The 21,687-nt window shown below is 55.8% G+C and overlaps 1 protein-coding gene across 1 annotated transcript; it reads left to right on the top strand.

Moving 5' to 3' along the window:
* The first annotated feature begins 1,073 nt into the window (after positions 1–1,073).
* Positions 1,074–19,904, top strand: AIF1L (allograft inflammatory factor 1 like). Its single transcript, XM_004423588.3, has 6 exons — positions 1,074–1,200; positions 1,392–1,453; positions 12,116–12,182; positions 14,645–14,686; positions 16,986–17,148; positions 19,744–19,904. The coding sequence occupies exons 1-6, from the start codon at positions 1,170–1,172 to the stop codon at positions 19,829–19,831; spliced, it is 453 nt and encodes a 150-aa protein (XP_004423645.1). The 5' UTR covers positions 1,074–1,169; the 3' UTR covers positions 19,832–19,904.
* The last annotated feature ends 1,783 nt before the right edge of the window (positions 19,905–21,687 follow it).

Genomic DNA, 21,687 nt, shown 5'->3' with positions numbered 1-21,687 from the left:
TCCAGCCCCCTCCCTTGAGACAGCCTGGCTACTTCCCTCCCCAGGGCAACTACAGAAAAAAAGATGACCAGCTGGTACCAGAATTCCAATCCTAAGGGTCAGGATGGAGGCAAGTCTGTGGGAAGGAGACTTTCTGGATCCAGTCCCCAGGGACACACTCTGTGTGTGTGTGTGTGTGGGGGGGACATTACAGGTGTACCGTTTGCCCAGGACAGTCTCCGTCTGTGCCTGTCACCCCAGCATAATTATTAGGAGTGCCACCTTTCACTCAGAAATGTCCTGATTTGGACGCGGGACTGTTACAAGTCCTGTTACAAGTCCCCAGTTCCTGTACCCTGAGCCCCACAGCGGACTTGGACTCCCGGCTTCGACTTTCTGACTTTGCAGTAAACTGAGAATGCGGAGTCCTATTTCACAGAGAGTTTTGAGAATTAAATGACTTCACAAGTGTATCCTGTACTGATCTGGCAAAGTGCCTGGCACCCCGGGAATGCTGAGAAATAGGTTTTATTAACAAAACAGATTCATTCTAATTGGTTTAAAGCGTCACCCATGTCCTAGTGGCACTCTGTCATTATGCGTTTTCTCAACAGAAACTAAAAGTTTTTGTATTTTTCTTGCAAGAGTTAAAAATAAAGGTTGGGAAGGCAGCCTCCCTTCTAGAAGTGCGTGCTCCGCAAAGGGCAGGAGTAACGCACCAGCTTTGGTTGGGTGAGCGCTCACTCCTGCCGCCCCGCCCCGCCCCGCCCCCCATTTGATCCTTACAAACCCCGTGAGGTGCGAACTAAGATCGTCTCGTTTGATTTACGGAGAAACCGCGGCCCGGCGCGGGGCAGGGTCTTGTCGAGGTCCCAGTAGGAGCGGAGAGGGCGGGCCCCACGCTGTGTGCATTTTCCGCGTCCTCCAGCAGAGGGGCCGGCCGCGGCCCCGCGGCCCCGCGGCCCGCATAATAGCGGCTTTGATGCTGGAGGCCAGGCAGCAGGGAGGGGAGGGGAGGCGGGCCTGGAGGTGGAGGGAGGGAGGGGTGTGTCCGGCCGCCCGCGCCGTCCCTCTCCGCCCCTCGGTCCCGCCGCCACACGCCGCCGGAGCTCGGACCAGGCGCTAGTCCCTCCTCCTCGTCCCTCTCTGCGGTCGCGAAGCCCCGAACCGGCGGGAGCCCCCTGCTCACCATGTCGGTCGCGCTCAGCAACAGGTTCCAAGGTAGGCGCCGCTGTCCCCCGCGGTCCCGCGCCCTTGTCCCGCCCCCGGCCCGCGCCCGCTGTCCCCCGCCCGCCACCTGTGCGCACGGGGCGGACGGCGGGGTCTGCGGCGCGCGGGAGGCGGGCGCGCGCTCGGGAACGCACGGCCCGGGGAGACCCCCGCTTCCCGGACTGCCTCTTTGTCTCCTCCAGGAGGGAAGGCGTTCGGCATGCTCAAAGCCCGGCAGGAGAGGAGGCTGGCCGAGATCAACCGGGTAAGCGCGCGCCGCCACCTTCGCTCTTCCAGCCTCGCCGCCGAGGGCAGCCTGCGAGTCGCCGGAGCTGCCCGCCGCTCGCCCCCAAAGTTCCCAAAGCCCGGGGGTGGTGGTGGGGTCCCACCTCCGTCTGCGAGGCTGTGCCTGCCACAGAATCAACCCCTCTTCCTCTCTTTCTCCCGGGCTTCCCCCAATCTCCTCCCTCCGCCCCTGTCCCTGTGCCTCCAACTCCAGGTAGGTCCGCCTCCACCCCCTCAACCCCCCTGGTCCCGGCGGCTCGGGTTGCAAGTTGTTACTCTTAGACTAGGGAGGTAGGGCCCGCCCGGGAGCTCCGATGCCAGCCCGGCCCGGGGCTCCCCGGAAGCCCTCTTGGGACCAGCCGCAGGGATTTGGCGCTGGAAGGGACCCCCGAGGTCTCCGAGCAGTCCCCGGTTTTACAGCGGAGGGAGGAAAGGGAGACCCCGAGAGGCGAGGTGGCTGCCCGAAGATGGCACAGCAAGAGCGGATCAGACTGCTGTTAGAACCTCAGCCTCCAGACTCGCAGGCCAGTGCTCTGTCCACCACAGAAAGTACTGGCCTCTTGCCTGCCCCCACCCCCACCCCCACAGCTCTTTTAGGAAAGGTTTCTTGGAGCCTGGATGCTTTTTTTTCTGGTCCTAGTGGATTTCTATAAAGAAATTCTTCCCGCTGTTGCCAGGCACACAGTGGGAACTCCATGAACATTTGTTTAATGACAATGTAGATTCTAGAAGATAAGGAAAAGTGTCAGGGCTGCCTGGACTGGCCAAACTCAAAGGCAGCACAGCCAGTGGCTCTAGGGTTCTGCAAGCCCCGGGCTCAGATCTGACCTCCATCATGTACCAGCTCCATGGTCTTCAGCAAGTACCTCTCCTTACAGAGCCAGGGTCACAGTGAGGGCCCAATGAGGGAAGGCATGTAGCATGTTTGGTCCAGTACCCGGCATGAAGGACAACCTCCATGGATGGTACTGGAATTATTTCCTGAGGAAGACGTTTCCCAGGTGCCGTCTTAACTGGCTGCCGAGACATGCCCACTGAAACAAGGCTGGGTATTCCCCCGCTGGTTCCCTGGGGCCACTGGGCACCTGAGGTCCGAGCCCAGCTCAGAGTCCCAGAGCCGGAAGCTGGAGGGGGTCAGCAGGGTCCTGGTGGAGGCTGCATGGAGGTGGGTCCTGGGGCTGCGGCTCGGTTGTAGTATTTCCTCTCTCCAGAGGCTTGCAGTCTTGATTCCTCCTTGATTTGGACTGACCAGAGCTAAGCAGCAGATCTGATTTCATTCCATCGGCTGTAGGAATCCCATAGAGGGCTCTGGGGACCCCAGGGTCCTTCCAGGTAAACTCTGGCCTCCTCCTAACCATCCTCACTCTGCCTCTTGGTGCCATCTTGAGCACAGCTGAAAGGGAGCCTGGATGTCTGGCTGGGGCTCTCAGGGGTCCAGGCTGCGGGGCTCCCTCCCAGTTCACTCTGCAGCCAGCCCAGCCTTGGGCTGGGCAGTCTTGCTTCTGGACAGGAGCCTGGAACCCTGACCTCATACAGCCCTGTGGGCCCCCAGGCCAGGCGGGTTCCGAGCTGGCTGAATCCACCCATAGCCTGGAGGACCCTGAGCCAGAGACAGCTGGAGATGGGGGAGAGGTGACCATAGTTGGACAAGCCAGAGGAGCTGAGAGTGTGTGGGACTTTCCATGCCAACCCCGCCCTTGGGGAGGGGGGCCAGACATGGGTGGGGGAGGCTACAGGGCTGTTTTGGGAGGTGGGCTGGCTTGGCTCAGAAGGGGGCTAGGCTGTGGCTCTCAGGGGCTGATCTGGCAGCGCTGGGACAGGGGAGGGGGAGCAAGAAGAGGTTGTGTCTAGCCACATCGGGACCCCAGTGCCCAGAGAGGGCGAGCAGCTGGCCAAGGCCACACAGAAGCCAGTGGCTGAGCTTGCAGTCTAGTGTCCTTTCCCTGCCCGGATGTGTTCTGAGACCCACCACGAGAGCCCAGGCTACTGTAGGGCTGCTGGGGCCCAGGCTCTGGGCCCCTCGAGGAAGGAGGCTCCAGGATCAAACCAGAAGCTTGAGCTGCCTCCCACTGCAGCAGATCAAGGTGGCCTCACCATCATTTAGAGTCACGAGTCTAGCTCTGTGACCTTGGTTGAGCAAACCGCTTGAGATAATGGTAGTGGGGCTGTTGTGATTTTTCAGAGAGATACTCTGTGTAAAGCATGGAGAGCTGCTGTCATGATTGTTATCGTTGGTTGGTTTATGGTTTAAAGGTTCAGGGAGTGGAAACCCAGGGGTTAGGTCTGAGATATGGGTGGCCCAGCCTGGGCCAGACTCCTTCATCTGGCAGAACCTTAGTCTCCCCTGGCGTGAAATGGGAGCATGATCCCTGCTTTGCTCCTAGTCCCGACAACAATCAGTGGAGATGAGCAGACGGAAGCTCTTTGCAGACTCAGGGAGTCGCTCTATCTGAGGCTCTGAGTCCGTTTCACCCATGGCCATCATCATGTCCACAGCGGAAGGTCCCTGGGGTGGGCGGATTCTAGAGGGAACCATGTGGGCAGCCCAGACTGCCCTCCTTTGGAGTGCAGCTTCACTGCCCCACTGGAGCGAGGCTTCTGGGGGCCTGGCCTGAGCAGCTACTGGGCGGCCCCGTGAAAGCCAGAAGCCATGAAGGTGAGCTTCATGACTCGCTCACCACCTGTGCTGGGGTGCTGCTGTGGCTGCTGCCTGGGGCAGAGCCCAGCCTGGCTGGCAGCTCTGGGGGCTTCTCTGGGCCAACACTCCAATTCCCCTTGGGGCCTTTCTCCCGCCCTGGGGCTGGCTGCCAGAAGGCAGCAGGGTAGCTCAGCCTTGGCTTTTGTTATTGGAAGGATTCAGGAGTAAAAATAGGAGACTTGGGTGGACCTGGAGGTCCTGGTGGAGCTGTATGGAAATGCACTTTTCTGGGGTTTCACTTTAGTTCTGCTGTGGTTTTCTGAGCACTTGGTGTGTGCCGGGCAGCGTGCCAGGCGTGCTTCGAGCGTTATCTTGTTGAATGCCCCCTCTGATCGTGCGAGTGTCTGTTCCCATTTTACAGAAAACGAGACTCAGAGGAGTTGAGTAAATTGCCTGGGTTTAAACAGCCACAACCTGAACCCAGCCTCTTCTCTCAATCTCTGAGCTTGATTGGGTCTCCTCCGTGGGTGCCTGTCCCCGCCTCCATGTATGTGCGTGTGTGTGTGTGTGTGTGTGTGTGTGTGTGCACGCGTGCATTCTCTGCACTACTGGAGCGGGCAGGACTGGCGGGCGCCTCCTACTCCCCCCACATAGCTGACATTCCCTGAGCCCTGGTGGCATGGAAGGTGACCCCAGGCTAGCCAGGCCTGGCCTTATATGGCAACAGGACACATTCTCTCCAGCTTCCCACAGGGACAGAGAGAAGCGGAGGGGCTGGGTGGGTGCCCCCCGGAGCACCCTTAGGGACTGAGCAGGAGGAGCCCAGAGAATGGTGAGGGCTGCAGCTCCAGCCGGTCAGAGGCCAGGATCTTTAACAAAATGACGTGAGTCTTGCCTTTGCTCCGTGCCTGGCGCTCGACAAGCGTCATCTCCCTGACTCCTCTCAATGGAATGCTCCACGAGAGAGACGTGCACCGAGAATCTGTAAACCACCCATGGGACAAGGTTACTAGGCCTCCCATTTTAAAGGTGAGGAAACAGAGGCTCAGCCAGGTGAAGTCACCTGCCCAAGGTCACCCCGCCAGGAAGTGGCAGAGCCGGGATTCTGACTACAGGAGCTGCTTGTGGCCTGCCCTGGCCCCTATCCACCAGGTGGCTGCAGTCTAGCTGTGACACAGCCCTCTCTTGCTTACGTGGATAAGGATCTCTGGCTACTGTCCCACGCTCCCAGCCCTCCTGGGTTAAATGAAGGGCACTCAGCATTCCCGGTAGCATTTAGATGCCTAATGGTTATTTCAGAACCCACGCACCATCTGTACTGGGAAGAGCTGGGTACGGCAGGCTGGGTATCTCTGCCCAGGGGAGTGTATGTCCCTGGCCCCTCCCCGAGCAATGGAGGACCTCTGAGACCTGACCCAGGTACTACGAAGGTGTGTCTCTTCCTGTGTACTGGCAGTGCCACCCTGTCCCTGCCCAGCTGAACGTGTCCAGCTGGCATTGCTGGGCACCCGTCTCTTTTGCTCTTCCTTAATATATTATAAGGGAGATGGTGATAAGCAGCCACGTGAGCCTCCGAGGATTCAGTGTCCGCACAGGTCCAGCCAGGCACGACCTCAATGTGGCCATGTCACAGGAAGCTGGAGATGGAATTTCTGCAGGGTCTGCTTCGTTTGTGAGTTGGGAGGGTGTTTTTCTTCAGCGGCCCCATTTATTGGTGAGGACGTGGCATCTGGATGAGGTCCCAGAGCTGCCGTGGGGGATGTGAGCCTGCTGTCCTGTGGGTGCATGTTACAGGCCCCTGCTATGTGCCAGGCACCAGGCTGGGCATCTGTGGCCTGGTCCTGGCCCTTTAAGAGCCTGTGGGCTGCGTCAGATGCCTCACGGCCCGGCATGGTGCCTCCTGTCCTTGGGGTTCTCCCCCAGGGCTACCAGCCCCTTGGATGGTCATATCTCCCCACCCCAAAATTCTACTGCAGCCAATACATAAAGACGAGCCTGGAGGGCCAGGAGCAAGCATCCGGGAGCAGGTGCTAGAGGTACCAGCCCAAAAAGAAAGTTAAGCCGGGGTGGCGTAAGCAGGCAGGTGGCAGGGTTCCGGAGGCCAGGACACAGCAGGGGCTGCCAACCTCTGCTGGTCTTGGAAATACCCCCTCCCGGGCATGAGCGTTTGGATGGGGCTCCCAGGGTTGGGGGGGGTTGGTTCTGATGTGCATCAGAGGTTGTAGGTGACCAAGAGAGGCAGCAGTGAGCGGGTGTGGCTGCGGGCGCTGTCCCCACGGGCTGAGATGGGAGCCTCTGTTCCGTGCGGATGGCCCCTCACTGCCAGGTCAGCCAGGTGTCCAAGGACAAAGCAAAGCTCGCCCTTGAGGAGGGATGGCCAGAGGGTCAGAGCTCACCAGGAGGGCTTCCTGGCGCTATGTGGGACAAGGAGAGTCGTGGGAGGGTCTCTTCTCTGCCCTCCCCCTGCTCACAATGGTCTCTTGGCGTAGCTTCAGTTTGGGTGATCCAAACTCGTAATGACAACTGCTAACATGTCGTAAGTGTACTAGGAGCTAGGCTCTTTCTATGCAGTCAGCTCGTTTAATCTTCATACCAACCCAATGAGGAGGGTCTATCATGATGATCCCGTTTTACAGATGAGGAAACTAAGGCCCAGAGTGGTAAAGCTAGTTGCCCAGGGCCACAGAGCTAATAAGAGCTAGAGCTGGAATTTGAACCCAGGCGACCCAATTTGACCTGCCCGCCCCGTCCCCCCGCCCGGCACACACAGACTCAGGGAGTTTATGCGGGGCTTCTGACCACTGTGGCTCTAGGCAAGACCTTTCCCTTCTGGGGCCTCAGTTTTCCCAGCTACTGAACAAAGAGGACAAGCTGGATGCTCTGAGGAGCCTTTCTGGGTTCTGTGCCTGGGTGGATGCTTTAACAGCTCTGCCACCTCCCAAGGCCTTGCCCATGGACACTCTGGCTTAAGGGGTGACTGCCTGGCTCATGGCTTCCTGTTTTCCATCCCAGGCTCCTGCCCACTTGCATTCCTGGCTCTTTGCCAGGGACTGACCGGGCCACCAAGGCCTCCAGACTTGTCCTTCTGCATATCACTAGTCACTCTCGGAGCCCGGGGCCCCCTGCCCCCCTCATACCTGGAGTCCCCACAACAGTTTCTGCAGCTGGAAAAACTTGTCTTTGGGGACAGTGGGTTGGAGTGTGAGAGGGTGATGGGGCTGGAGTTAAGCATCCACACCGCCCCCCCCCCCCAGCCCCCTAGAGGGCTATAGAGTGGTTCCCTGGCCTCTGGAATAACCTTCTTCTGCAGCTGCCCAAAAAGAATGGTGTCTCCCAGTATTGACTTTCTTTGCCCAGAAACCTGTGGCCAGGCCACCTTCTCCCTGTTTGGGGCAGGGAGGGAGCTGGGATGGTGAAGGGAGGTAGACCTTGAATTGTTAAAACTTCATGGTCTTGAGCAAGTTGAGCAACCTCTATGAGCCTCAGTTGTCCCATCTCAAATTGGGATACCCAGAAAGGGGAAAGAGAAATCATAACCAGCCAAGGCCAGGGAGAGGGGGTCTCCTTCCTGATCTATTTAATAGTCAGTGATGGTCTGAACGATGAGCTGTGGGGGTTATAAGTGGATTGTATGGATGTAAATGTTAGTAGATAATAGTAAAAGCTAATATTTATCTAATGTTCACTAAGTGCCAGGCACTGTGGTAAGGACTTTACCTGTATTTACTTACATACTGTGGTGCTCAGGAAAAACCTACAAAGCAGACAAGATATTTTTATCCTTCCCGCAGATGAGGAAACCAAAGAACAGAGAAATGAAGTGATTTTCACACAGCAACTAAGTAGTTCAAATCCAGGCATTTTGGCTCCAAGCTTGCCCTCTTTTCGTCTCTGCTTTTGCTTTTTTCCAAACATCTGGGGTGGCTTCTATCTCCATCTCCTCTTGGGGACCCAGAGTCAGGGCAGCTGGAGTCTTGGAGTCTGGACAGACAGGGTACCTGCCCCCTGGGCATGGCTGTGCCCCGAGACTGAGCAAGGATGTCGGAGAGGACACCTGGAGGGAGGAAGCTGGGGGCTGTGCCTGAGCAGGAACCGAGAAACCAGAAGTGGGGCGGGAGCTGGCAGCCCAGCCAGTGGAGCTCCTGTTCCTGCTGCCTGCCCGCCTGCCTCCCTCCCGCGGCCGCCTGCCAAAAGTATGGTCCACACAGCTGCCCTGAGCCCAGGGTCAGCCGACCCACACACAGACGGGTCAGCTGCTTCTCCCACCCCTGGTCACTCTGTGGCTCATGCATTTGTCATTTTTGGCACTAGTGAAAAAATATGATTCCAATCTCTGAATCTTCTCCAGTCTCTGTCACATGTATGCACAAACTTTTGCAAAGCCATCTGACCGTTTCAGGGGTGAGAGTGGAGAAAGTCATTCTGGGCTGAATGGCAGGCTTCTCCATTCATTCAGCAGATCTTTATTGAGCACCTACTGTATGCTGAGCGCCACGGATGCTAGGCATCCGTGGGGCACAAGACAGGAAACACATCCTCCTAGAACCTGTGGCCAAGGGCCTGCCTCCTCCCAGCATCTTCCAACACCTGCTTCCTCAGGTCACTTCTGCTCCTCAGCTCTGTGCCAGGAGGGAATCTGACTTTAATCCCAGCTCGGCCGCTGTGCTGCCTTGGGCAATTTATTCATCCTCTCTGAGTCTCAATTCATTCACTCATCCTGCACACATTCATGGAGCGCCTACTCTGTGCACCTGCATTCTAGCAGCGGGAAATGGACAATGGACAACACCCTTAACAAGCAATTACATTGTAAATTGCCTTAGGAGGTGACTCATCCCTGGAGAAAGGAGACGCATGGGAAGATGAGGCAGATTGGAAGTAGAAGCAGGGGCCTGCAGTGGGCAGCGTGGGCGGGCTTGGCCTCATGAGAAGGTGACAGTTGAGCAAAGGCTTGAAGGAGGTGAGGGGGAGATGCACAGATATGTGCGCTGCAGGCCGGGAGCACAGCTAGAGCAAAGGTCCCCAGCTGGGAGCAGGCCTGGCCTGGGGGAGGCATGGGAGGGAGGCCAGGGTGGCTGAGGCGCCCCGTCTTGTGGTGGGAGTGGGAGGAGGGACACGAATAAAATAGCACGTTAGGTGGTGATGAGTGCTAAGGAGAAAACTGGCTTCATCAGTGACGGGTCAATAACCCTGGACCCCCAGGGCTGCTGCGCCTGCTGAGAGCCTGGCCCAGGGCCCGGCCCAGCGAAAGGGCGTCGTCATTAAGCACTCTCGATTCATGCTCTCGCTCTCAATCGCTGCCTGGTTGTTCTGTGTGTGTCTGTGCACGATTTGTCTCCAACACCAGGGACCATGTCCCACCCTTTGAACTCAATCTGCCTGGATCCCCAGAGGTGGTCCGTACATCTTATAGACAGGCTCTGGGCTGGTGCAGGATTTCTGGCCAACCAGACATGGGAGTTGGGAGGGCCCCTAGGTCTCTCCCCAGAGGTTCCCAGATGTTGGGCCTAGCCTGTGCTCCTGTGCTTCCCCATGAAGCCTTTACAGTTCCTAAAGTAGTGAAGTGAAGGGAACGTAGGGAGAACGTAGTGAGTTGAACTTAGGCTATATGGATTCCATTTAAAAATTCTGAGATTGTGAACTTCCCACTTTTATGAAATATCCTTTTCTGAACTCATGGCAATAGTCAATGGCAATTGTTTAAAGTCTTTGCTTGGCAAAATAAAAACTTGGCGGCCCGATATGAGCACCTCCCCCATTTTTTTGGAAACGTTTCTTTCTGCATTACCCCAAAGTCTGGGAACCACTCAACTGTTTGTCCCTCCGCTGGACAGGTATGGAATCTGTGACCCTGGGAGGTGCCTGGTCCGCTCAGGGCCACAGACAAGAGTTAATTGTCCTACTTTTGGTCAGAGAATGGGGTGGGGGCAGCAGTGGAGAAGAGCTATGAGAGGGAGCCAAGAGGAAGAGAAGTTCTGGACAGAGCTGGCCAGGAAGAGGGCAGCCGCCCAGGCTGCGGGAGAAGGTTCCAGCGCCAGCTAAGTGGAGGCCCTGCATGGTGCATGGAAATAAGGCCCCGAGTGGGGCTGTGGCCAAGCCAGCCGGACCCCAGGGGCGCTGGGGCTGCCCTCAGCCTGGCTGCTGGAGGCACGGACCCTGGAGTCCGATACACCCAGTTCCAAACCAACCTGGCGCTTCCTCAGCGCCCTGGGACTTTAGACATGTTATTTAACCTCTCTGGTCTTCATGTTCTCACCTGAGAAATGGGAATTATAGTGGCCTTGAGGACGTAAGGGGCTAGCACAGTGCCTGCCAAAAGCAAGGGGATAATCAGAGCTCCCCGACCCAGCAGGTGGGGCCATGTTGGCAGTTGGGTTTCTCCTACTCTGTCGGGATGCTGTTAACGTGGAGGACCTGGAGCCCCGGAAGGGACGGTATTCTGCCCCACACTCCATCACACCATTGCTTACTCAGCACTGACGTATAGCCTGGTACTAATGCTCAGAGTAGGTTATCCCCATTGAGGGGACGGTGCCTGAGGAGGTGGGTACCCTTGTGCCCATTTCACAGCTGGTAAGAAGGGGACTGAGACCCAAACCCTGAGTGCTTTATAGTCATTTCGGTCCTTGTCATTTGCCTCTTCTACTTTAAGCTTCTTGGGGGTTTACACGACAGACTGGAAAAGTGGTGAGTTCCCTGTCCTTGGAGATGTGTAAGTACAGACCTGGTCATCACTTAGTGGAAAATTTAGAAACAGGTTGGGTGATTGACCTAGGTAACATTTAACATTATTTTAAATGTGAACTTCTGTTAATTTTAGGGTTAAGGACCTTATCTTATTCGCCTTGGTCTCACGTGCTTCCTTGAGGCCTAGAATAGAGCAGTGTACACTGTGGTCCCTCAAAACCTGTTGAATGAACGAACACATGGAGCAGCAACACCCGTGTCCAGTCGGTTCAGTAAAGAGGAAAGCGAGGTCCAGAGCAGAGGGGATTTGCGGGGCCCAGTGCTAGGACGGGAACACAGCCTCTGTGTCCCCATCTGAATGTGGCTTCCAGGACTGCCTGAAGATCAGCAACAAGGCACGTAAGAGACCTGGCCCCGTGCCCGGCGTAGCAGGCGCTTACTAATTGGCAGCTTTTTGCTGTGAAGCTGGGTGAGTGCCTGCCATCTGCTCATCTCTAAGTGTCAGGGTTAAGGATGTGGGCTCTGAATGCGATGGAGCCAAGTTGAAGCTCTGGCTGTGTGAGCCTCAGTTTCAGCATCTGCAAAATGGGAGTAGTAATAGTTGCTGCCTCTCGGGCCCCCGGGAGATCCGAAGAGCTCACGTGGGTGGGTGCTTCATTCTGGAGGCTGTGAGTGTCCCCTTCTGACCCTCCTCTTGTTTGAGTCTCTCCAAGTATCTGAGGGGAAGTGGGCCCTTCAGATGAGAGGACACAGATGAGAGGGTATACAGTCATTTTCTGGCCAGAGCAGAGACTCATAACAGGACAGCTGCTGTTTATTGGGCGCTTGCTGTATGCCAGGAGCCACACATACATGCTCCTTGGATTCTCACGTGAACTCGAGAAGTAGCCATGGTAATTATCCCCATTTGGCAGATAGAGCAATAGAGATACAGAGAGGCATTGACATGTTAGGGTCACATACCTAAGAAGTTAATGCTGGAACCAGGCAGCTTTTCTGGTTCACGGACTCCGAGCCAGGGTGCCCTGGGGGGAGGCCTGGGTCCCTGCACCGGTGATTGATTCGGAGGCTGACTGAGGTGGTTATTCTTCTAGAGCACACCCTCTGGGCCCTACCCCGAGTGCTGAGCAGACTTCCTACCCACAGGGTGGACTCTGAAGATCTGCCTTTGAGGGCTGTCAGCGGGCCAGGACAAACACCAGTGCCTCCTGCCTTGCCTGGCCAAGCCTGGCCACCTGGCGGGAGAGGAGGCACTGGGGCAGGGGGCCTACGTGTCAGTGAGACCCCTTGCTCAGCGCTGTCCTCTCCCCTCTGTAGGAGTTTCTCTGTGACCAGAAGTACAGCGATGAAGAGAACCTGCCGGAAAAGCTCGCAGCCTTCAAAGGTAGGCTGGCGCTGGCTGCCCTGCCATCCCAGGAGAGCTGGGCTGCCCCTCAGCCCTCACACACAGGATTCCTTGTGCCATAGGGAATTCCTTCCTGCTGCCGTTTCATCCAGAATGCCCCTCTTCCCGGCGGGCTGCAAGATGGGGTACCTGGCCAGGGGGCACAGGCCCCTCCACCTGCCTCCATGCCATCCCAGGCCCCCTCACCCCTCGCCTGCAGGCCCGGCCTGCCCCTCTGTCCCCCCGGCTGCCCGGCAGGGCTCAGGTTGGCTCCTGTCCGCCGCTGCCCAGGCCCTGCTTGCTCCCGGGGCCCCAGCACACAATCAGCTCTTTGTGGCAGCTCTGGCCTCGCCCCCTCCGTGGTGGAGCGCCTCGGGAGCCCCTGTGGAGAATGGACGTTTGTGTCGCCACAGTGGGGCAGGGGGCAGAGTTTCTGCCCATTGAATCCCAGCAGCACGGGATGAAAAGAAAACAGGGCCCAGGAGCCCGCGCAGGGAAAGGGCGGCATAAAGGTCCCTCTGTTCCGGGCCCTGGAGCTTGGTTCCCAGCCAGCAGCTCAAAAGGAGAGGAGCCGTGCACATAAGGAGCAGGACAGACCCACCTTTCCTGCCCCGGAGATGCACTCAGGGCGCAGGGAGCCCTGGGCACGCTGGAGGACCACGGCAAACATCCTCGAGACCACATTCCCCCACTAAAGCCTTGGCAGCATGGGCATCCTCCCTGCTCCAAGGCAAAGAACTGCCAAGTGCTCCTCAGACCGCTTACGGCTTCATCGTCCTTAGACAGGACACTGATGGCTAAGCATTTGTTGAGCAGTGACCACGTGGGAAGCACTTTGAATGCTGTATTGTGAGCTCCCTGAATCATTTCAATCCAGCCAGGAGGGAGATGGTGTGATCTTGAATTTATAGATGAAGAAACTCAGGCTCAGAGAGGTGGAGTCATTTCCTTGAGGTCACACAGCTCACCTGTGGCAGAGTTGGGACTTGAATCCATATTGGTCTCACTCCAAAGCCCCTGTTCTTAGCCGTTAGGCCGTGGTGCTTTTTACATTAAAAAAAAGAACTGGAACAAAGACACCCCCATCCCAGTCCTGTCCCGCACCCTGTCCCAGCCACCCCTATGGGAGCCATGCAAAGAAGGAGCAGCCCATTCTCTTCCCTCTGGACACCAGCGGGGTCGCTCTTCAGAGGCGGCTCTGGGAGGAGGGGCGGAGGTCTCGGGGGTTAAAGTCCACTCTCCTGGTTATTGGGACGTAGGATTGGATCCCTTCGGGCCCACTGGGACCACAGGAAGTTAGCTTGGAAGCGAAGGGCCTGTAAAGCTCTTCAAATTAGTCACTCATCCATCTCCAAGTGAGCGCTTACTGTGCGGCAGGCCCCGTTCCAGGCCTGGGGATACAGTGGAGAACACACAGACCAGAGGGCCCTGCCCTGGGCAGCTCGTGTTCTAGTGGGGGGGGAGGGGCAAGAGAGCGCAGGGAATACAAGGCCTGTCAGATGGAAGGAGGTGACTTGAGGGGGTGGCGGTGCCCAATTAGAAAGGCTGGGGGGCCCTGAAGGCAAGAGGAGGGGCCCTGAGAATCCCCGGAGGAACAGTCCAGGCAGCCCCCCTCCCTCACAGACGGTCACGAAGTGGGTGGACGTGAAGGTGACTTGCAGACCGCCAGGAGGACCTTAGCCTTCTCGCGCCGGCCTCTCCACGCAGAATAGACCCCACCCTGAAGGCCCTGCTCTTCTGTGGCCGGGGCGACCTGCCCAAGGCCACAGGACTTGTTTGCACACACTGTCCATGTCAGAGGATGCTAAGCGCATTGCTCCGAGTTATCCTCCTCGATGTTGGACGTTCCCGGACCCCTTGATCCAGGAGGTTTAACTCAACATCCATAGGTGAGGTTTGGGGGGAGTGTCTTTGTACCCCTGGACGCTGTATGTGCCACTTTTGGTCAAGGGCAGGTCCACAGGCATTTCTCCCGGGAGAGCATCAGATTCTCAGTGGTGCCCCCTAAAGGTTCCGAACCACAGGGACTCCTTAAATCAGCAGTTCCCACATCTGGCTGCCCATGAGAATCACCTGAGACACTCCACACACCCATTCCTGCCCCCACCCCGCCCTTCCCAGGGCCAGGAATCTATTCCAGTCACTTTGCAGTCAGTTTGGATGCAGCCGGCCTGCTGGTGGGGACCTAGGAGGAAGCAGCTGCCCTCCTGGGCAGAGGGTCAGAGTGGCCCCCAGGCACCTTTCTCCACAGCGCCTGTGGGAGAGGGGTGCAGGCAGGGCGAGCTTTCTCCAGAGACGACGGCTGAGATGATAGGACTCACATGAAGACCTCCGACTGGGGTGAGGAGGGTGGTGTGGGCTCCCTGAGGACCTGGCCAGCTGCCCTCAAGGGAGTCAGTGGGACCCTGCAAGGGGCGACCCTGCTTCCAAGCTAATGCCAGTTTTCGCTCTGTGATTTCCAGAGAAGTACATGGAGTTTGACCTGAACAATGAGGGCGAGATTGGTGAGTGAGGCCTCGAGTGGGCTGGGGAGGAGGGTGTTCGGTGGGTAGAGAGTGTGAGGATCCAGAGAGCCCCACTGACCCACCTGTGTGGGTGAGGGGCATGAGGTGCTCTCCTGAGTGTGACGAGGACACTGAAGCCTCCTGATGGGCCAGCCTTGAGCCTGTCTGCCTTCTACCCTGGACCCACTGCCCCCAAACTGCTCTCCCACTTCTTCCCTCCTCACCCACCTCCCTGCCCACACCTCAGCCTCCCACCCCAGGTGCTACAGGGACTCAGGATAGAGGGTGCCGCCTCTGCCCGGGGCTGGAGTTGCTCAGGCTGCTGATGCTCTGGCCTGGGGGCTGGCGTTTCCTTTGTCCCCAAGCTTGTCCTTCCCTTTGTACACTGTCCTGCAGTTGACAAGGTGCTTTCACGTACATTGGTTCCCTCCTCCAGCAGACCCTCGTTGTGTCCTACCGTCCAGGCGCTAGGGGTGACAAACGCCTGTCCTCTGGCGCTTATGTTCAAGACCATATCTTGACATTCCCCGGTAACGCTATGACACGGTCAAGGCCGGTTTAATTATCCCCATTTTACAGATGGGGAAACCGAGGCTCAGAAAGGTGAAGCAACTTACTTGGGGCACCTGGTGGTTAGTGGCCCAGAGCCCAGCCTTTGATTTCCAGATGGGCTCTCCCTCCTCCGTTTCACCCTGAACTTCCAGTGTAGTCACTGCCACTGGTATTTCCATTCTTTCTCTATCCTCTCTCGTTCTTCTCCTGTTTGAATATTTTGATCCTTTTTTCTGTAGAAAAAATTTTTTGGATTATCACATTAATGCATTTTCATCCTAAAAATTTTTTGACAACCCAGCAAAGCACAAGACAAGAATACATCATATCCGCAATCCCACATCCCAGAAGTGACTGCTGTAAACGTTTTGGGTTATATCCTTGCACTCTGTTCCAATCGCAAAGGCTGTTTGATACCATTTTAGAACCTCCTCTTTTTATATATATAACTTTAACATTGTAAATATTTTGACATATGATTAACTTTTCTTTTGAAATATAATTAACGGCTGTGTAACATTCCATTGTGGGGATGGACTATAATCTATTCAGCCAACGCCTTAGTATCGCCCATTTAGAGACTTCCAATTTTAGCTATTATTGACAATCCTGTGAAGAACATCTTTGTGCATGAATCTTTGTCCACATCGCTGATTATTTCTTTAGAGTAAATCTCAGGAATTAGACATTCTGGGTCAAAGCCTTTTAAGCATCTTGCCAAATTGCCTTCCAGCAAGGTCTTGCCAATTTAGAGTCTGGCCAGCAGCGTGTGGGGAGACCTTTCACTTCTTCCTGCCGAACTGCTGCCCAGCTTTCTCTGAAATGCCCCGGACATGCTGGCACCTAGGAGTCTGGCACCAGTCCTGCCCGCCCCGCCTCTCGGGTGAGCTGGCGCACCTCTCCCCCCCCCAAAATCAGCCCCCTGCCCCACCCCCAACTCCCGCCATCCTTTGCTGACCAATTGTTCGTGGAACAATCTGAAGGAAATTGCCTCAGATCTTGGGAGCTGGGAGGTCAGAGGCAGCAACTCCTTGGAGTGCAGTGACTTTTCGGTGCCTCCCTTGTTTTCCTTGAATTTTGTTCTTTTGTTGGTTTCCCTGCTCTGCAGGATATTTTTGGCAGCCTCGTCCTTCCAGCAAAGTGGAGCCCTAGCACTGCAGGGGTGGCAGGTGGGGAGAGCTGCCACCCGCGGCCCCGGAGAGTGACTTTCGATGCCTGGGGTCTGGCCGACTCCCTGACCCCGCCTTTCCGGGCAGTGACTTCCTGGGTAGCTGGAGCAGCGGGCGCATGGCTCACCCTAACCCTGGGGAGCCGCAGAGCTGACAACGATTGAGTCAAGACCAGCAGCTCCCTTACTGAACACCTGCTTTGTGGCAGGTGCTTCTCGTGCCTCGTCCCTCCAGATGATCTCATCAACCCATTTTACCACTGATGGGAACAGGGGTTCAGAGAGGTTAAGTAATTTGCCCTAGGTCCCACAGCCAGGAAGAGCAGAACTGGATTCCAGCCCACGTCTGTCCCACTCTAGAAGCCCATGTCTCTAACGACTAGTCTATACTGCCTCCGAAGAGAGCAGGGAGGGTGTGATGGGCTCATTCTCCCTGGAGGAGAAAGGCCTTTGACTGCAGTCTCCAGGGAGGGGCTATCCCGCTGGACTTCTTCTGGGTGTGGGGTTCAGGAGGGGAGCTTTGCCAGCTTCCTCGCTCAGCCTCGTCTCCACTTAACAGATCTGCTTTTCCTCCGGCAGATCTGATGTCTTTAAAGAGGATGATGGAGAAGCTTGGGGTCCCCAAGACCCACCTGGAGATGAAGAAGATGATCTCTGAGGTGACGGGTGGGGTCAGCGACACCATCTCCTACCGAGACTTCGTGAACATGATGCTGGGGAAACGGTCAGCTGTCCTCAAGCTGTGAGTACCTCCCGCTTCCCCTGGCGCCTCGGAAGGCAAAGTCGCTATGTGTGGAGATGCCCCTGGCTCGGGCACCTCAGCCAGTCCCCAGCCAGGAGGTAACTCATTGAGTGACCTGCTGGGCAAGGTTCTTAATTTCTCTGACCCTGATTTGCTTATCTGTCTAACAGCCACGTTGATACGTACCTTGCAGGTGAAATTAGCCTGTAGCAGAATCAGTGCTCAGTAGGTGGCAACTGTGATGATGATGATGATGATGATGACGACAACGAAGATGAATCTGCTGTCGAAACTTTCTGAGCCTCAGTTTCCTCATTTGTAAAGTGACTCTACTACCCCGCAGGGTTGTTGTGAGCATAATATAGAGTTAAAAACTGGGTCTAGTTCAAAGGGAGGTAGAATCCAAATCTTGATGCGATTACTTGCTACCAAAATGACTGGGCAAACGACCTTAGGTCCCTGAGCCTCAGTCTCTTTGCCTGTGAGATAGAGATGATAGTAAGTAATCTTGTGTGATGTGGCATCCTGAGGGTCAATGAGACAACACATATGAAGAGTCCAGCCCAGGACCTGGCTGACGGCAAAATCCTAGTATATGGCGGCCAAAATCACGCTCCGCAGGTCCTTCCCCGCTGCAGAGGAGCTGTGCAGAAGTTCCCCGGAGAGTCTCATGGCGTTTGCCCAAGCTGAGAAGGACAGTCACTTGGCTTTTGTGAAATAAGATTAACCTTTTTTTTAAATGTAAAATGTACCTGTCTCATTTTACAAAGGGGGATGTTGAGGCCTAAGGAAGCTGAGCGACCTGCTCGTGAGCCCACAGTTGGGGCTGGTCAGAGCCTTTTGTGTGGGGTGGGACGGGGCGGGAGGCGGGGTGGGAGAACCATCAGGTCGGATCACACTGCACCCGAGAGGCCGGGTGGAGCCATGAGAGGAATGATGCTATTAAAACGATACCTAAGACGTGGTGGACGTTTACCACGTGTCAGGCACTCGTCTGCACGTTGACTCCTTAGATATCATTCATTAACTCAGCAAATATTTACTGAGCACCAATCCTGTGCCAGGAATTATTATATCTAGGTGCTGGGGACACATGAGTTGCTAGCCTTATGGAGCTAACATTCTAATGGCAGGAGACAGACCAAAAAAAAACCCCCAAACCCAAAACACCAGATTGCAAGGGTGTTGTACAAAGCAAAATAAAGTGGGCAAGAGGAGCAGAGAGGGATGGGATAGCGGGCAGGGAAGATCTCACTGAGAAGGCACATTTAATCAGAGCCCTGAGGGAGGGAGATGGGAAGAGATGAGCCATGTGAAGATCTGGGGAAAAGCATTCCAGGCAGAGGAAATACAGCAAGTGCAAAGGCCCTGAGGCAGAACTGTGCTTGTATGCTCAAGGACCAGCACAGAGGCCAGTGTGTCTGGAGTGCAGTGAGCAAAGGATGAGTCTGCAGAGATGGGGAGAGGCCAGGTGACATGGGGCCTTATGGGCCACGGTCGGACTTAGCATTCTGTATGAATGTGGAGGGATGCCATTGGAGTACTCTAAGCTAGGGGCTGACTTTTGCTCCCTCTGGCTGTGTCACGGGCTAGTGGCAGCAGAGAGGCCTGTAGGAGGCTCATGCATTCCTGCAGGTAAGAGATGAGGCTGCTTGGCCTGGAGAGGCTGCAGTGGAGGTGGGCAGGAGCTGTTGGAATTGGGAGTGATTTTGGAGCCAGAGCTGGGAAGTTTACTGCAATGCCCAAATGTGGGTGTAAAGGAAAATGAGGAGGTCTGGGGTCTCAGTAACTGAGCGAGTCACGGCGCCGTTTGCTTTGAGGGAAGAGCAGGTGGGGAAGGTGAGAATTAAGAGCTTGGTTTTTGATGTGCTGAAGTGGACATCCTTGGGGAGAAGACCAGGAGGGAGCTGGATGTGCAGATCTGCAGCTCAGAGGCAAGCCGTTGGTGGCCTGTCACCCTTTAGGTGGGATTTAAAGGGAGGGGACTGGAAGAGCCACAGGGAGTGACTACATATGGAGTGGGGCACCAACGCCTGGAGCAGCTCTGGATGTGGGCGCTGTCGGCACTCCCGCTTCCAGATGGAAGCACTGAGCGTCAGTGGGGTTGGATGTCTTGCCTGAGTCACCCCGTGGGGAAGCAATAGGGCTGGGATTCAAATCCAGGCTGTTTCCCTCCAGAGGCTACCCTCTGCACCCCTATCTTCTACTCCCCAGACTTTACTCTCAGAGCAGGGGGAGGTTTTTGAAGATCTGAAGGGGTTTTGAGCAGAGCCATGGGCCAGGCAGCGTGGTTAGGAGAAGGCTCATGGCCTATAAGTCAATGATCTGGAGTCCCCTCCTGCCTTGGACTGCCTGTGTGGCTCTGAAGAGTCACATTGCCACTCTGCGTCTCAGTTTTCTCCTCTGTAAAGTGGGACTAGCAGCCCCTTCCACATAGCTGCCTTCATGGGCTTCCGAGAAGATTCCACTTAAGGATGGATGCAAGGGCATTCTGTTGAGAACCCTGCTGATGTGAGGGCTGGGATGATCTTTTCTTGGATGAGGGAAGGGGTCTTAATCCTGTTTTGTTTTGTTTTTTCTCCATCTCCAAACCAGAGTCATGATGTTTGAAGGAAAAGCCAATGAGAGCAGCCCCAAGCCAGTCGGCCCCCCTCCAGAGAGAGACATTGCCAGCCTGCCCTGAGGACCCCTGCCTGGACCTGCCCCGCCCTCCCTGCCCCTGTTCCTCCTCCTGATCTCGCTGCCCTCTCGACTCATTGTGATTTGTCTTATTTGTTTTGTTTGGTCCTTGTGCGTTTGTTTGTTTGTTTCATTGGCAGAATCAGTGATCTTTTTGTAAAGCACAAATTATCTGCCTTAAGGGGACTCTGGGTGGGGAATCCTGAGCCTTGGGTCCCCTCCCTCTCTCCTCCCATCAGTCCCTTCTCCCTGTGCAGAAGGGCTGACATCAAACCAAAAACCGGAGGGGCAGGGCTGGGACAGGGAGACTGGAAGTCTGTGATCCCCATGCTTGAAGCTGGCACCGTCCATCCTTCCAGGACGTCTCTGAGCTAAGTCCAGGCTAGCTGCCCTGGCCTGGGTGAGGACCTCAGCCCACTTATAGGAGACCCTGGGGTAGCCTCCTTAGGGTTTCCTTGGACAGCTTTGTTGTTCCAGTGCTCTTGTGTTGTCCAGGACGTGGCCACTCAGTGTCCCACTGCCCCACCTGATCCCCCCTCAGTCCACACTTCTTCTCATCCTCAGTGAGGTGACATAAGGAGACAAAGAGAGGGGCTTGGCAACTTGAGTCCTTCAAGAAGGTTCAGGAAGGAATCCTCTGGCTTGCCCCCTGGCCACACCTTTACAGGCAGCTCAGAGGGAGGGTGCAGCCTGCCGTCCCTTGCTGGGGCAGCAAAGGGCTTTGGAGGTAGAGGGGAGGCCAGGGGCCTTGAGGGGGTCAGCTCATCTAGTCCTACCTTTTATAGTCCTACCTTTTAGGGAGGATGCTGAGGGCATCCTCAGCATAGGAGATACGGAGATAGGAGATATCAGCATAGGAGAATGAGGATTAAAATGCTCATGGCAAAAAGAGTCAACCCCACTGTTAAGCCAAGAGCTAAGAAATAGGAGGTTGCCTTTGTGATTCAAATCTGCTTGAAACCTGACTGCACTTCCCCCGTTTGCCTTTCCACCTTACTCACACCATTCATTCATTCATTCATTCACTCAGTCATTCAACAGATATTTATTGACAACCTATTATAAGCTTTAAGTCCCCCTACTTTGTCCTGCCATGTGCTGTGTCCACTGTCTCACTTACTCATCTCTCCGTTTCCAAATTGCCTAAAACCTTGAGCTTGGGGATTGGATTGGGGTCACCTGTGTCCTTTATTATGGACTCACAGGGTTTCAGAGCCCGGATCCACCCTGTAAGTTATCTGAGCCAGTCCTCTCATTTCACAGGCGAGAAAACTGTCGTGGTCCACAGGGATTAAGTGCCTTGCGCAAGGTCAGGGGTTAATCTGGAGCTGGAAGAGTCTGGACTGAAGCCCACGTGTGCAGATGCCCTGCCCATGCTTCATCTCTGCCCTGGGCTGCCTCAGTCAGGGATGAAAACAAGGGAAGGGGCAGGGAGGGGCATGCTCCTAGGTCAACACTTGAGGAAGGCCCAGGCCAGGACTCCCCCTTCCCGGTGCCCCCGAGTCAGCATCAGGGTTTGGGTAAGGACCAGGCCTGCCTTTGCAGTCCTGCCTTCCCTAGAGCTTCTCGGCCAAGCTGCTTCTCAGAACTCATGCAGGAAGTGTCACTCTCGGCCCCCTCTTGGCTGAGCAGGAACCCCAGCCTTGACCCCACCTGTGTTCTGGAGCCCCTTACCCTACTGGCTCAGAGATGCACTCATCCATTGAACATATTTATTAAGCACCTGCTATGGGTCAAGAGCTAAGAACCCAGTAGGGAAATAGACTCCTGGAATTTAGAGTCTTGTGGGGAAGTCACACCCAGACGATGATGAGTGAGATGAAGGTTAGGAAAGGGGGGGATATGAGGTGACTGCACTGC

Source organism: Ceratotherium simum, chromosome 29 (genome assembly GCF_057802395.1).
Source record: "Ceratotherium simum simum isolate JZ-2026a chromosome 29, ASM5780239v1, whole genome shotgun sequence".
Taxonomy (NCBI): Eukaryota; Metazoa; Chordata; class Mammalia; order Perissodactyla; family Rhinocerotidae; genus Ceratotherium; species Ceratotherium simum.
The sequence above is the reverse complement of the archived record's forward strand: the minus strand, read 5'-3'. Positions and strand labels throughout refer to the sequence as shown.